Genomic DNA, 14,932 nt, shown 5'->3' with positions numbered 1-14,932 from the left:
CCCCACCCAAGGTTTCCGTGCGGTTCCCGGAGGTTTTTGTCATTCTCCCTAATGGTCGAAAGTGGTTTCCGCTTCTTCTATGTTCCGGCAACTAGTGGAAGGTAAGACCTTCAACTACCTGCAACCTCTGGCAACCACCTTCAACTAGCATCGCAACCGGCTTCGACTAAAAAATTACCGATTTTTAGTCTCGGCCGGTTTTTAAATTTTTGAAATAATCGCTGGAACATAGAAGAAACGGAAACCACTTTTGACCATTAGGGAGACTAACAAAAACCTCCGGGAACCACACGGAAACCTTGGGTGGAGTGCAAAGTCTCCAGAGGTTTCCGTTCAGGTTTCCTAAGTGGGACAGGGGCATAACCTCCCATCTACCTCATTGGAGATCTTTGAGCTATCTTTAATTGGATTTTATCGGACTGCACCTTACACTAAATGTTGTACCAATTATCTGTGCACTGTGTAGGAAGGAACTGCAGATGCTGGTTTAAACCGAAGATATACACAAAATGCTGGAGTAACTCAGCAGGACAGGCAGCATCTCAGGAGAGAAGGAAAAGGAGACGTTTCGAGTCTGGAGAAGGGTCTCGACCCAAAACATCACCCATTCCTTTTCTCCAGAGATGCTGCCTGTCCTGCTCAGTTAGTCGAGCATTTAGTGTCTTATCTGTGCACTGTGGATAGTTTGATGTAATCATGAATAGTTTTGAATGGATATCACACAAAATGTTTTGATTGTACCTCGGTACACATGACAATAATAAACAAAACTTAAACTAAACCTGTTCAAGAAGGAACTGCAGATGCTGGAAGATCGAAGGTACACAAAAATGCTGGAGAAACTCAGCGGATGCAGCAGCATCTGTGGAGCGAAGGAAATAGGCAACGTTTCGGGCCGAAACCCTTCTTCAGACTGATGGGGGGTGGGGGGGGAGAAGGAAGGAAAAAGGGAGGAGGATGAGCCCGAGGGCGGGGGGATGGGAGGAGACGGCTCGAGGGTTAAGGAAGGGGAGGAGACGGCAAGGGCTAGCAAAATTGGGAGAATTCAACGTTCATGCCATCCGGACGCAAGCAACCCAGGCGGAATATGAGGTGCTGTTCCTCCAATTTCCGGTGTTGCTCACTGGCAATGGAGGAGACCCGGGACAGAGAGGTCGGATTGGGAATGGGAGGGGGAGTTGAAGTGCTGAGCCACCGGGAGTTCAGGTAGGTTATTGCGGACTGAGCGGAGGTGTTCGGCGAAACGATCGCCCAACCTCCGCTTAGTCTCCCCGATGTAAATCAGCTGACATCTAGAGCAGCGGATGCAGTAGATGAGGTTGGAGGAGATACAGGTGAACCTTTGTCGCGCCTGGAACGACTGCTTGGGTCCTTGAATGGAGTCGAGGGGGGAGGTGAAGGGACAGGTGTTGCATTTCTTGCGGTTGCAACGGAAAGTGCCCGGGGAGGGGTGGTACGGGAGAGAAGGGAAGAATTGACAAGGGAGTTGCGGAGGGAGCGGTCTTTGTGGAAGGCAGACATATGGGAAGATGTGGCGGTGGTGGGGTCACGTTGGAGGTGGCAGAAATGGCGGAGGATTATGTGTTGTATGTGACGGCTGGTGGGGTGAAAGGTGAGGACCAGGGGACTCTGCCCTTGTTGCGAGTGCGGGCATGGAGAGAGAGCAGTGTTGCGGGGTATGGATGAGACCCTGGTGCGAGCCTCATCTATGGTGGCGGAGGGGAATCCCCGTTCCCTGAAGAACGAGGACATTTCCGATGCCCTGGTGTGGAACGTCTCATCCTGGGAACAGATGCGGCGTAGGCGGAGGAATTGGGAGTAGGGGATGGAGTCTGTACAGGGGGCAGGGTGGGAAGACGTGTAGTCCAGATAGCCATGTGAGTCAGTTGGTTTGTAGTGTATGTCGGTCAGAAGTCTGTCCCCTGCGATGGAGATGGTGAGGTCAAGGAATGGTAGGGAAGTGTCGGAAATGGTCCAGGTGTATTGTAGTGCCGGATGGAAGTTGGTGGTGAAGTGGATGAAGTCAGTCAGTTGTGTGTGGGTGCAGGAGGTGGCCCCAAAGCAGTCGTCAATGTAATGGAGGTAGAGGTCGGGGATGGGGCCCTGGTACGTACTGAACAAGGAATGTTCAACGTACCCGACAAAGAGGCAGGCGTAGCTGGGGCCCATGCGTGTGCCCATAGCTACGCCTTGTGTTTGGAGGAAATGGGAGGAGTCAAACGTAAAGTTGTTGAGGGTGAGGACCAACTCCGCTAGGCGGAGGAGAGTGTCAGTGGCTGGGATAGGTTGCTCCTCTGGTCGAGGAAGAACCGGAGGGCTTTGAGGCCATCCTGGTGGGGGATGGAGGTGTGGAGTGACTGGACATCCATGGTGAAGATGAGGGGGTGAGGGCCTAGAGAGTAGAATGCGCGGAGGCGGCGGAGAGTGTCTGAGGTACTAAGCTAAACCTACTCTCGTCAACTTCAGCATTTGGAATTCTTGTTCCACAATCTTAATGTGAATCACTATCTTTTCTTCCCAGTTGATGTATCTTACCATGATTAGACTAGCAGCATTTGATTTATTGGCAGTGACAGCTAGGAAATTTAAATCAATAATTTACTTCATCTGATCTAGATTCATAATTATAAATTGATTATAAATCAATAAGAAGCTATCGCATTTATTCTACTTAAATGACTTTTGACTCTTTATCCGTTGCAGTAGCTTCATTACGTTATTGTGACCTTTTCGATTCACGACTTTCACCCATCCATTGTATGTTTTTTTTTGTTCCTTTGTCATTGTGCCCTCTTCCTTGTATCGAGTTTCGCATGTTTTTTACTCCCAAGCCATAATCCTTCAGTACTCTTCTTTATTGTTCGCTACAATTCCTAACTATTTCTGTCTCTGGCACGCTATTCATCACGCAGTTACTTATCTGCTGAATCATTGTCTGGCTAATACCTTTGATGCCCTTGTCCTGATGAAAACCATTACTCTCTCTTCTGAATCCTTCTCATCTTCATCAGCCTCTGCCTTATACTCCTCATCCTAAAAGTTTGAGGAAGCAAACTGGTACATTATTGGCAACATTCTGGTTTTACCGCACATTGCCTAATCTGACTAGCTCATTAAGAATTATCATGGTCTTTTTCAATTGTTGAATTGATAATTATTTAAAGATTACCCAGAAATGCAAATATAAAACCCAGTTGCATTCTGCCACAAACTGTCCATCTTCTCCAACAGAGACGAGGAGATTGGATTTTTCAATCCAATACACATCATTTATAATAAAAACGATCTTATTCGGTGCTTTTTTTCATTTTCCTCTCCCCCACCCTTTTACTAACTCCTAACATTTCCTGTTGCCTAGATCTAAAATTGCATCTACAGTAGCTGCAGATTCTATCCCATCTCATGTATTCTCTTCCTGGACCCAAACTGTCCCACTTCCACATATCCGTTCTTGAACGGCATCCCATCCCATTTTTTTATTTTTAACCCTACCTAATCTTACTTGTTCCAATCTCTGCTGGCATTAGTCTAAACTAGCTCTAGATCTCATTAACCTGTTACGCTTGTGCTTACTGGCCTGCACTGACTTACTTCTGCAATTTACAGTGTTAACATTCTCATCCCTTTTTCCAAGTCTCTTCATAGCCTCACCACTATCACCCCCCCCCCCCCCCCCCCCCCCCCCCCCCCCCCCATCTCCTGCTGTCTCCTGCAACCCTTCAACCCTCTTAGATCTCTGCACAGCCTCAATTGTAACCTTTCTTAATAGTCCCATTTCTAATTTGCATGTTTTCTACTGCCTTGTACACGCATTCCTAAAACTTCACCTCTCTGCCTTTCCTCCTTTATGATGGTCCTCAAAACACTTCCTCGACCAAGCCTTTCGTCACTTGTCTTAATCTGCTTCTCAGGTTTTGTTTCAGATCTGATCACTGCCTCAGGGTGCTTTGTTCCATTAGAACTCCTTTATTTTGTACGTTGTTGTAGTGGTATTCCTCTATGTGCGGGAGTGTGTGTCCATATAATAATAGTTTGTTTCCTTGTTTAGCGTTAATCTTAGACCTGGTCCTGGTTGGCGTTGTCAAGTCGTTGGTCCGCAGGCGTCGCCCCACACACAACAGGATGGACATGTTTGCTACGTTTTCTGTGGACAGATACTCCTTCCCATCGGGACACGCAACCAGAGCAGCAATGGGTGGCCGATTCTTCCTCAATCACTTGGTCTTAGCTGTTCCGCTCCGCATTTTGGTTGTGCTGTGGGTGTGTATTGTGGGACTCTCGAGGGTGATGCTAGGAAGGCACAATGTGACAGATGTGCTTTGTGGATTTATCATGGGCTATCTACAGTTTAGCCTGGTGGAATATATGTGGTTGTCATCTAATAACCTGCAGACCTTCCTGAGATTATGCGGACTCAAATAAATAAACTGTAGTGCAAAATTGTTTTATTTTTAATATAGCCAACTTGCAAAGGTACTGCTTACCCAATATGATGTGCAGTGAGGTGTGGTTACTTAAATTGCAGACTTGGTGACCTTTTATTTAGGAAAACGTCATACTTTTGTCAACCTTGATTACTGTACCAAATTGGCTAAACAATTTCTGTTGAGATTATGATTTTAATTTTCACTTTTCTTATACTCTTTGGCTATGAGAACACAGGTTAAAGTTAATGTTTCTAACCTTCATCCAAAGGCTGATTTATCACCATGTTATTCATGATTTTGGTCAGATACCCTTTCCAAGCTTTTGCTCAGAATTAATATTCCTAATTAATAATATTACTTCCAGATCAGTGTTCTGGATTACTTCCAGACTAACGTTCCAGATTATAAATGTAAAGTAGTGATACATGCCATTTTCTCAGATTTCCATTCCCCCTGGACAACATGAGTGATCTGTGTTGAATTAGTCTCAATCCCATTGCATGAACCTCTGTCCACCTATTTCATCTAAATTTTAGCCAGATCCCAGACGCAAAAGCATGGTACGTGGTTTTCTCTGATTTTTGTACTTTTGTTTAGTGCTGACCAGATACCCATGTCAAACATAATTGGCAGATTTGTTTTCTCCCCCACGTTCAGAAGTAACAGAAAGGTAAAAGCCAATAGCATGCAAACCCTTAACTACCTTTCTCAATTAAATCTTTTTCCATTGGTACCTGCAATTCCTTTTTGGATGAAGTGTGTGAAAAATATTGTGTTTTCAATTAACATTTAACAAAATGGAAACAATTCTGTTGTGATGGAGTCCATCGGAGATCTGAACCAACTTTAAGGCTTTTCCTTAGGACATTGTAGCTGTCTTGATCATAATGTTACTGTGCGGATATTTTTATCTGGTGCCCTCTGTATGTATCTTCTGAATGGCAACCCAAAAAGGTAAAATATCTCCCCATCTGATGTTCACGCTATTGCTTGTATTACTTGTTTTCTTTTCAGATAAGTTACATCCTTCTTGGTTACCTTTTAAACTATTCCTGTTTCGCTAGGTCCCTTGTGAACTCTAATTCCTCTTAACTTCCACTGAGTTCTGCCCTGTTTATGTGCCATGCAAATGCATGGTTAAGCCATATCTTTGCAGTTTCTCTGCCAACTCTATGTCATCCTTTGGCTCCATCTTTTTGTTCTGAGAATCTTGTTGAAAGTTAGACTAGATGAACTACTGTTCCAGGTATCTATGTGTGTATTTCCCACTCCCTTTGTCCCATTCACACCCTGCCCCTCTCTTGCACATGTGTTCATTTTAGCCTGTCGTCCCACTTATGAGGAGATGCTGCTGCAAATTTTAAAATATTTGAACCGATTCCTAAGAAAATAGATTTCATTCACAACACAATCTCAGTAAATTCTCACCTAAATGGACCACCAACTTTGAAAGTGGACACAAAATGCTGGAGAAAACTCAGCGGGACAGGCAGCATCTCTGGATAGAAGGAATGGGTGATATTTCGGTTCGAGACCACCTTTGAAATCCAAGCAATTACTACTATGATTCGCAGAGATTTCCTTATCTGATTAATAGTTGTTGTAGTCATTAGTTACTAACTCAATCACTGCGGAAACTCTAATGCAACTGGTCAAAGATGAAATTTTAGGGCCTTGCAGACACAAGGAACCTAAGATGCTGCTTTATCAAAAAAGACACAACATGCTGGAGTAACTCGGCGGGACAGGCAGCATCTCTAGAGAATATGAATAGTTGACAGTGGGTCTGATGAAGGATCCCGACTCGACATGTCACCTATCCATGTTCTCGAGTGATACCCCTTGCCCCGCTGAGTTACTCTGGCATTTTTTGTTGCAGATGGGCCTAGTTTTTTGCTGGTTTCAGGGAAATGCCACAATGTCTCAGACTCACTTTTTCCGCTCGAGGTAAGCTTACTGCCCAGAGAATAATCATGGGGCTGTTTTTCCACCCATTTATTGGAAAATCGCCAATGGTAATTTTATAAAATCACTTCCATTTCCTGTTTTGGTCTTGTTTCTTCCAACAGTTTTTTTGTCCCTGCATCCATATGCCTGTTTGTTTTATTGCTTTTCTTCTTCATCCAATGAAGGAAACAAGCCTCTGTCTAGTGCCTTTATCCTTGGCAGCTACTGGCATATGTTATGAATGGGGAAATACTGAAATTGGCCAATATTCCCATCATTGTAAGAAATCATTTAAAATGTCTGCTCCAAAACTTCCTCTGACCAGTGGTTTCAAAACATGAGGCACACATGCTGTTGCAAATATTTATCTCCTTAAACATTATTTAGATATAACTAAAGTGCAAAATCTATTTGTCCTTGTAGAAACCTTTTAATTAATTGGCATATAGAGCATTTCCAACACTTAGGGCAGCCCAGTGGCGCAGAGGTAGAGCTGCTGCCTCACAGCTGCAGAGAATCAGGTTCATCCTGACCTCAGGTGCTGACTGTGTGACGTATGTGCATTCTCCCCGTGGCCGCGGGGGTCTCCTCCAGGTGCTTTGGTTTCCTCCCACATTCTAAAGACGCGCAGGCTTGTAGGTTAATTGACCTCTGTGAATTATGTCAGATGGTGTAACATAGAACTATTGGATGGGTGATTGGTCGGTGTGGGCTCGGCAGGCCGAAAGACCTGTTTCCGCACTGTATTCTTAATATAAACTTAGTGATCGGCTACAACAATCCAGAACCCCTATTCTCCACGTAGGCAGAAATTCAAGATCCAGCTCCGTCCTGTTAGCATACATATTTTTTATAAAGTTAGTTTAGCTGTGACCATACAGATCTAGTATTTGTACAGTTGCTGTTTGTTCATTCTCCACTGAAAAAAACATTTTGTATTTTGAGCCGGTTTTATTATCTAGAAGTTACACCTATTGTGCATGCAGGCACAGTTAGCATAGAAATCCCATAGCTCTTGTACGTCAGTTAGATGAGACAGCAGGCAAGCTGATCTTTCCCCTTCAAATCACCAGCACAGCTTGCTGTGATCAGAGACATCAGTTTATACTTTTGAGGGGTTTACAATTTCCCACATTATACTGTGGATGTGCCATGTAGCCTTGAGAGATATCGAGGAAGATTCTGAATTAGCACAACAGTAAGTGTTATAAAGGAGTTAACTTCTTTTTAACAATATGCCAATATAAATCTGTTCTGCTATAAAGCATTTTATACCCATATTTAACTAAAAATATGGACGATACCAGCTGTGTACGGATAGATTCAGTGCAAGCTACTGTAATTTTGTTGCATCTTACTAGTTTTGTACTCAGCTGAAACACACCCATGATTTAATCATGTTTCAGCCCAGCTTATGAATCTTTTACAATGTTTTTATTTACAGGCAAATAAATAAACAAAATGCGTTTGCACCTTTTTTTAATTATGATCTTCAGTATGGCAGCTAAAATGATCGAGTAACCATTTGAATTCTATGATTTGTGAAATGGACAGTTGAGAAAAGGCGGTTCTGTTATGTATCTCGAATAAATCTTTGATTTTCCATAACATAAAATGACAATGTTATGAATGTAGTATTTGTGGAGTGTAATTATACTTAAATGTGTCTGTGCTGAAATATAACCATATAACTGTAAAGTATATTTGTGCTGTATAATGTAGGAATATGGATGAAAGTGTGTTATGTTGGATCAATTAATTACCACAATAAATGTGTATATTAAGAAACGAGCATTCACTGAAAGGTTATACCTGTGTTGTAATCCAAGCTCGTTAACGTTTACTAAACATGCTTCCTTTCTATTGCTAATGCAAATCTCAGGATTAGATTTCCATTAAAGAGCAAACCCTCCGAAGCAAGTTAACATCAGAGTTGTTATTCAGCAATTCTCTTGCTGGCTGTTTGGCTCGAAAGGTTTTATTTTGCTGCTTCTCCAGAAACAATACTCAGCAGTTGGAAATGCAGCAGTTCTTTATGGAATTCTTGCTGAGCCTGACATGTTTACTTGGTGCCTGTAGAGATAGATTTGACCACATTACAATTTGGTCAAACTCCAAATATCTTTGATGAGTAACAAGCTCTTGAATACTGGCACAGCACGATGGCGCAGCGGTAGAGTTGCTGCCTTGCAGCACCAGAGATCCAGGTTTGATCCTGACTACAGGTTGCACGTTATCTCTGACCACGTGGGTTTTCTCCAGGTGTTCCCATTTCCTCCCACACACCAAAGATGTACAGGTTTGTAGGTTAATTGGCTTCTGTAAATTATTCCCAGTCTGTAGGTTAAAAGTAGTGTGCTGGTTGGCATGGACTCACTGGGCCGAAGGGCCTGTATCTCTAATCTAAACTAAATAGTATAGACTCTTGGACTTGACAATCACGTTTCTCACAATGCTGGAAGTACTTCAAATGGAACTAACAAAATGTAAAGAAATATCAGTGTAGAATGCTGTGGTAACTGCATTGTTCAGAAATGAAACTTTTTAGTAATAGAATTAAATATCTGACCTCACTAGCTGAGGAAGGATCCTGTTTCGAAATATCTTCTGTCCCTTCCCTTCCCAGATGCTGCCTGACTTGATACGTGCCTCTGGTACTTTGCATTTTATGCAAGATTCCAGCATCTACAGTTTCTTGTGCCTCGCTTTATGTAAATTTTCGTTCAATTTTTCAGTCGGCTTTTGATTCTACTCCTGTTTTCTTTCCATTCTCTTACCCACGATCATTTTGTTGAAAGTGGGAACCGTATTAAATGGGATTTTGATGGTTCAAAAAGCAGCTTCATGAAGTAGTTTCGCAACACAGCATTGTTTCGGATCATTCCTAACGGGTGCTTGTACTCCACGTGATATGCTTTGTGAAATTACAGGCAGGTTTTTAGGCATGGTGCAATTGAAGGTCAATTAAGTGAATATCTTTTATGGACTGTTCCCTGATTTATAATATTAACCAAGATCGTATCTGAAGAGGAATTTCTCTAAAAAATCCAAAATGGCAGGCACGGTCGTGCAGCAGTAGAGTTGCTGCTTTCCAGCACCAGGGACCCAGGTACGATCCTGACTATGGGTGCCGTCTGTATGGAGTTTGTATGTTCTCCCCGTGACGGGCAAAGGTTTTTTTCGGGGTCTCCGGTTTCCTCCCGCATGTAAAAATTGTCCCTCATGTGTAGGGTGGTGTTAATGTGAAGGAATCACTGATGGGTGCGAACTCGGTGGGCCTAAGGACCTGTTTCTGCCCTGTATCTCCAAACGAAACTAAATGAAAAATGTGATGCACTGGTGGGGAATTTAACTTTATTATGCAATAGCAAAAGTGCCATCCATCTGCAAATCTTTTCTAGAACTGTTCTAAATTTGGGAAGTATTTTTTTTTTAATCGACTAACTAGTGATCTATCAAATAAGTGTCTGCAGAATGATGGTTCTGATTGATGGCCATGTCTTGACAATTCAGGATACAAATCATTTTCTTCAGTAGATATATTCAGAACGATATTGAAATGCACAATAGAAATTGATCAAAATAAAGATTTTTTAAATATTTGTTGTGATTTTTCTTCCCGTTCTTGCCAGTTAAAAATTATTCCTAATTTTTGATATGCCTCTATTTATCTTCCAAAATAATTGCATTCTACGTTATGGAAACCTGCTGTGTGTTTTTGTTTAATTTTTGGATGTAGTTGCAACCGTGTAAATGTATTTAAATATGATTCCAAAATTATTTTCTTCAATAAAAAAATAATCATGTCAACTACTTTTTACTTTGTTTTTATATTTTTTCTCTTCAGTGTAAACTTAAATGTTTGAGCAAAATATGGCGAGATTTAAAATCTTAGTTCACATCGTGTTCAAATGTATCACTGCTGTATTTGTAACTCATGGGACCTTGGGCCAAGAAGTCCAATTGCTTGGTGCTGTTTTGTTTCCCATGTGAAAAACTTGGTTGCAGTCATGTGGGATTTAAGCAAATTGCCGCATTGAGCTTTAAACAACCTAAAATGTAAAAGTGAGAAGATTTGATTAAGTTGCTGCATTATTTAGGAATGTAACACTCGCCTGAATGCCTAAAGCTATCTACAATATTCCTGTTTCCGATAGTCAAGTCGAGAGAGTCAAGAGAGTTTATTGTCATGTGTCCCAGATAGGACAATGAAATTCTTGCTTTGCTGCAGCACAACAGAATGTTGTAGGCATGAATACAGATCTGATCAGTGTGTCGCTCTGATCAGATCTGTATTTATACTGTGTGACTACAATATTCTGTTGTGCTGATATACACATCAATAAACAGATAAAGTGCAATAGGCTGTTATAGTTCAGAGTTTGAAGCTGTATTTAATAGTCTGATGGCTGTGGGGAAGAAGCTGTTCCTGAACCTGTATGTTGCAGATTTCAGGCTCCTGTACCTTCTACCTGATGTGGCGGAGATATGACTGTGTGGCCAGGATGGTGTGTGTACCTGATGATGCTGCCAGCCTTTTTGATGCAGCGACTGCGATAGATCCCACTCGATGGTAGGGAGGTCAGAGCTGATGATGGACTAGGCAGCCTTTTCTGCTCCTGGGCGCTCAGGTTGCCGTATCAAGCCACGATGCAACCGGCCAGCATGCTCTCTACTGGGCACCTGGAGTAGTTCGAGAGAGTCTGACGAATTACAAAGTTGTTTTGCTTAAAATAAACTTATGATTAATCCGCTGACTCAGTGACCCCATCCATATTTATCCCACGGCAACCCTGGCGTCACTTAATCAGAGATTCCCCTTTGTCCCACTATCTCTGCAGCTTAAAATTAACTTACTCTTACAGCCATACAGCATGGAAACAGGCCCTTTGTCCCTTAATTGTCCAGGTCAACCAAGATGCCCAATGTAAGCTAGTCCCATTTTCTTGAGTTTGGCCCATATCCCTCTAAAAACCTTTCCTTTCAATGAATCTGTCCAAGTGTATTAAATGTTGTTATTGGACATGTCTCAACTACATCCTTTGCCAGTTCATTCCATATGTCCACCACCCCCAGTGAAAATGTTGCCTTCGTGTTCCTATTAAATCTTGCCTCCGTCACCGTAAACCTTTGTCCTCTATGTTCATGACTCCCCTACTCTAGTTGAAAGACAGTGGGTTTGACCTGGATTGAGGGGGGAGGGGGGGGGAGGGGAGGGAGGGAGGGGGGGAGGAGAGGAGGAGGGGGGGGGGGAGGGGGGGGGAGGGGGAGGAGGGGAGAGGGGAGGAGAGGGAGAGGAGGAGGAGGAGGAGGAGGAGGGAGGGAGGGAGGGGGGGGGGAGGGGAGAGGAGGGGGGGACAGGGGGGGGGGGAGGGGAGGAGGAGGGGGGAGGAGGGGTGGGGGGAGGGGGGAGGAGGAGGAGGGAGGGGAGGGAGGGAGGGAGGGGAGGAGAGAGGAGGGAGGACAGGAGGAGGAGGGGGGGGGGGGGAGGAGAGGAGGGGGGAGGAGGGGGGGGAGGAGGAGGAGGAGGGGCCACAGCGAGCGGCAACCAGAGGACTGCGAGTCGGGGTGGGAGGGGACGTCACTCACAGCGTGTGGAAAGCAGTGTGCAGGAGGCCGCTCGGAGCAGACCCACTGTGACGTCATCAGCTCATTTATTTTCAAAGATATTTCAGATTTGTGAACATTTTCATAAATAACGAGAAATAAAGCATGAATTTTTCAGATAAAACTATTTTGGACTCCATGGGATAAAATTCCACAGGAATATGTAAAAAAAACCGTTAGAGCATCGCTTTCTCAAGCAGACACACACACACACACACAAGATAAGATTTTTATAATTATAGAGATGATAGATGGTGTCATATAGTTTTGTTTATTGTCACGTGTACCGAGGTACAGTGAAAAGCTTTTGTTGCATGCTGTCCAGTTAGTGGAAAGACAATACATGATTACAATTGATCCATTTACAGTGTATAGATACATGATAAGGAAATAAAGTTTAGTGCAAGGTAAAGCCAGTAAAGTGCGATCAATCATAGACTGAGGGTCACCAATGAGGTAGATAGTAGTTCAGGATTGCTCTCTGGTTGTCGTAGGATGATTCAGTTGCATGATAACAGCTGGGAAGAACCTCTGAATATGGAAGTGTGTGATTTCACACTTCTGTACCTTATGCCCGATGGAGGTGGGAGTAGCCAGGATGCGACTCATCCTTGATTTATGCTGCTGGCCTTGCTGAGCCAGCGTGAAGTACAATTTCTAGCAGTCGCTGGTAACAGCAGAATGCCAGAGTTTGCAGGGAAAAAGAAAACTATGGATAATATCCAAAGCAAGGGCCATGGCAAAGCTGAGGCCTCATTAGCAGAGAATCATTGCAGGTTGAGTGATTTGCCCTAATTTCTGGATATGGCAATTTGTCCATAATTTGATTTTCATGAAGTTGCTGCCTTTGCACATTAATTGCCTATTCAATTTGGCACAGAAAGTTGGCTATTAATGATGTTATTAATGTGATAATTTTTCTTTTGTGTTATTCAACCTCTCTTAACAAGAAAGTGAAAAGTTCGGAGTTTTGTCTCTTCGGGTACTGAATCGTTGCATATATTTCAATATAAAAATAATCCTATTTTAACTCTTTAGTTCTCTGTCCCCATCTCAATCCAACCATTTTGTTTCAATACAGGAATCCCACAGTTTTGTTTATTGTCACGTGTACCGAGGCTCAATGAAAAGCTTTAGTGGTGTACGAACTAACCAGTCAGCGGAAAGACTATACATGACTACAATCGAGCCATCCACAGTGTACAGATACAGGATGATGGGAATATCGTTTAGTGCAATGTAAAGTCCGAGGATCACCAATGAGGTAGATGGGAGGTCAGGACTGATCTCTTGTTGTTGATAGAATGGTTCGCTAGCCTGATAACACCTGGGAAGAAACGGTCCCTGATCCCAACAGAGCCCCATACAGAGCCCCATAGCCAGCTGTGGAGCTCTGAGGATTTAAGGGTAAGTCTGTTATGGGCAAATGTCTCTCAAATAGGGCTTTCGATGGTTGCATTTGATTATTAGTTCTTTGGGCTGCTCTGCTAAATGGTGTCATGACGAATGGAGCAAGGGATGGTTTAGCCATGCCAAGGTGATTGGAGATACAGCATGGATATAGGCCCGTTGGTCCACCGGGTCCACGGCAACCATCCATCACCTCTTCACGCTTGTTCTGTTATCGCACTTTCTCAACCACTCCCTACACACTAGGGACAATTTACAGACCATAAACCCGCACGTCTGGGATGTGGGAGAAAACTGGAGCACGCGGTATCTCTAAACTAAACTGTCCTCTTAGAGCCCCTGTTTAAGGGTGAGATTGAAACACTGGGAATAAGTGAGACATTAAAACTGATGGCTTGTGCAGGAATTTGCGACACGTCAATCATCACATCTAGTTGATGTGAAGCAGAAAGCTTCAATTGCAGAGACTTCACCAGATTTTCCCAATTGTGTATCATGAAGTAGTCCACAGTTATCATGATTTAAATTTTTGAGAGATATTTTTCATCACTGAATAGTGTATTGCATTGGGTTGAAATGTTTAGTTTCTCAATATATCTCCCATCCAGTCTGAAGACCCGAAATGTCACTTCCCTGTTCTCTCCACAGATGATGCCCGACCTCAAGATTCAAGATTCAAGATTCAATTTAATTGTCATTTGGACCCCTTGAGGTACAAACGAAATGCCGTTTCTGCATCCATACATTACAAACAAATAGACCCAAGACACAACATAATTTATATGAACATCCATCACATCGCTGTGATGGAAGGCCAAAAAAACTTATCTCACCACTGCACTCTTCCCCACCCCCCGATGTAAGAGTCAAAGTCAAAGCCCCCGGCTGGCGATGGCGATTGTCCCGCGGCCATTAAAGCCACGGCGGGTGGTGCAAGGTCGCACACCGGGTCTTGGTGCTAGAGCCCCCGGCGTGCGCTCGCAGAGTCCCGCGGCCATTCCAAGCCGCGCGGGGCGGTGATGTCAGGCCCCGCTCCAGGAGCTCTTCGACCCCGCAACTCGGGCGGGAGAAGTCGCCGTTGCGAGAGCCCTGAAAAGCGGTCTCCCTCCAAGGACCCGCGGGCTCCCGGTGCCGCCGTCCGCCAGACCCGCCGTTGCAGCCTCCGAATCTCCGGAGGTCGGGCCGCAGCAGCAGCAGCGCTCCACCACCGCTCCACCCGCTCTGGACTCGGCCAGCACCGCGACGGTGAGGTGAGTCGTCGGCACCAGAGTCCCCGGTCTTCTCCTGTTGGAGGCCGCTCCTCGTTGCAGCCCCAACGACAACGGAGACCCGACAAAGAAAAGGTCGGGTCTCCCGTGCAGGGAGAGATTTAAAAGTTACCCCCTCCCTCCCCCCCCCCCCACCCCACCCCACCCACACACACCCCAACAAAAAATAACAAAAACTACATAGAAACATAGACAAAAAATAATAAAAACGCAGACAGGCTGCAGAGGCTGCTGCTGACGAGAGTCGCGCCGCCTATCTGCTGAGTTTCCTGC

General features: G+C 44.1%; 1 protein-coding gene across 1 annotated transcript in view; it reads left to right on the top strand.

Annotated features, from left to right (window-relative positions):
- plpp6 (phospholipid phosphatase 6) overlaps positions 1 to 10,175 on the top strand; it is a 32,079-nt gene extending 21,904 nt beyond the window's left edge. The window contains exon 2 of the mRNA XM_055642287.1: positions 4,049 to 10,175. Within this exon, the coding sequence (XP_055498262.1) occupies positions 4,049 to 4,422 (374 nt within the window). The 3' untranslated portion in view covers positions 4,423 to 10,175. The remainder of the gene's footprint in view (positions 1 to 4,048) is intronic.
- The last annotated feature ends 4,757 nt before the right edge of the window (positions 10,176 to 14,932 follow it).

Source organism: Leucoraja erinacea, chromosome 10 (genome assembly GCF_028641065.1).
Source record: "Leucoraja erinacea ecotype New England chromosome 10, Leri_hhj_1, whole genome shotgun sequence".
NCBI classification, from domain to species: domain Eukaryota; kingdom Metazoa; phylum Chordata; class Chondrichthyes; order Rajiformes; family Rajidae; genus Leucoraja; species Leucoraja erinaceus.
Note: the sequence above shows the minus strand (reverse complement) of the source record. Positions and strands in the feature narration are given on the sequence as shown.